At 69.9% G+C, this 501-nt stretch overlaps 1 protein-coding gene across 1 annotated transcript in view; it reads left to right on the forward strand.

Moving 5' to 3' along the window:
* The window catches only part of LOC103907510 (sodium-dependent multivitamin transporter-like), a 20,575-nt gene extending 20,242 nt beyond the window's left edge, over positions 1-333 (forward strand). Inside the window, exon 11 of the mRNA XM_009289725.2 lies at positions 205-333. Coding sequence (XP_009288000.1) covers positions 205-333 — 129 coding nt within the window. The remainder of the gene's footprint in view (positions 1-204) is intronic.
* The last annotated feature ends 168 nt before the right edge of the window (positions 334-501 follow it).

Here is a 501-nt window from a genome sequence, read left to right on the forward strand (position 1 = left end):
CGTGCCAGCCCTGCCCCCGGTGCGCAGCTCCGACGCCTGCTCTGCCCTTGCAGTTCCCCAGCATGAAGAAGACGCTGGAGTTCAAAGCCCACGACGGGGAGATCGAAGATTATCGCGCTGGCCCTGACAACAAGGTGAGCGCCGGGCGGCTCCCCGTCCCCGCGGGGAGAGCTGTCCTTGGACGCCCGCGCTCTCTACGCACAGGTGGTGACGGCGGGGCGGGACTTCCAGTGCTGCGTGTGGCAGCAGGACCAGCTGGTGACGGGGCTGTGCTGGAACGAGAACCTGCCCGGCATCCCCGACAAGGCTTACCGCTACCAGGCCTGCCGGTGAGGGCAGGGGCTGGGACACGCGGGCGGGGGGCTGGGAACGGACCACCCCCACAGACCGCACGTGCGAACCCCTAGTCTGGGGCACGCCGAGCCTTCTCCCAGCCCCTGCCGCGTCTGCGTGGGGGGGCTCCCCCAGGCTGGGGGAAGGAGCGGCTCTGGTGTGTGCTTT

Source organism: Aptenodytes forsteri, unplaced genomic scaffold (assembly GCF_000699145.1).
Source record: "Aptenodytes forsteri isolate BGI_AS27 unplaced genomic scaffold, ASM69914v1 Scaffold235, whole genome shotgun sequence".
In the NCBI taxonomy this organism is placed as follows: Eukaryota; Metazoa; Chordata; class Aves; order Sphenisciformes; family Spheniscidae; genus Aptenodytes; species Aptenodytes forsteri.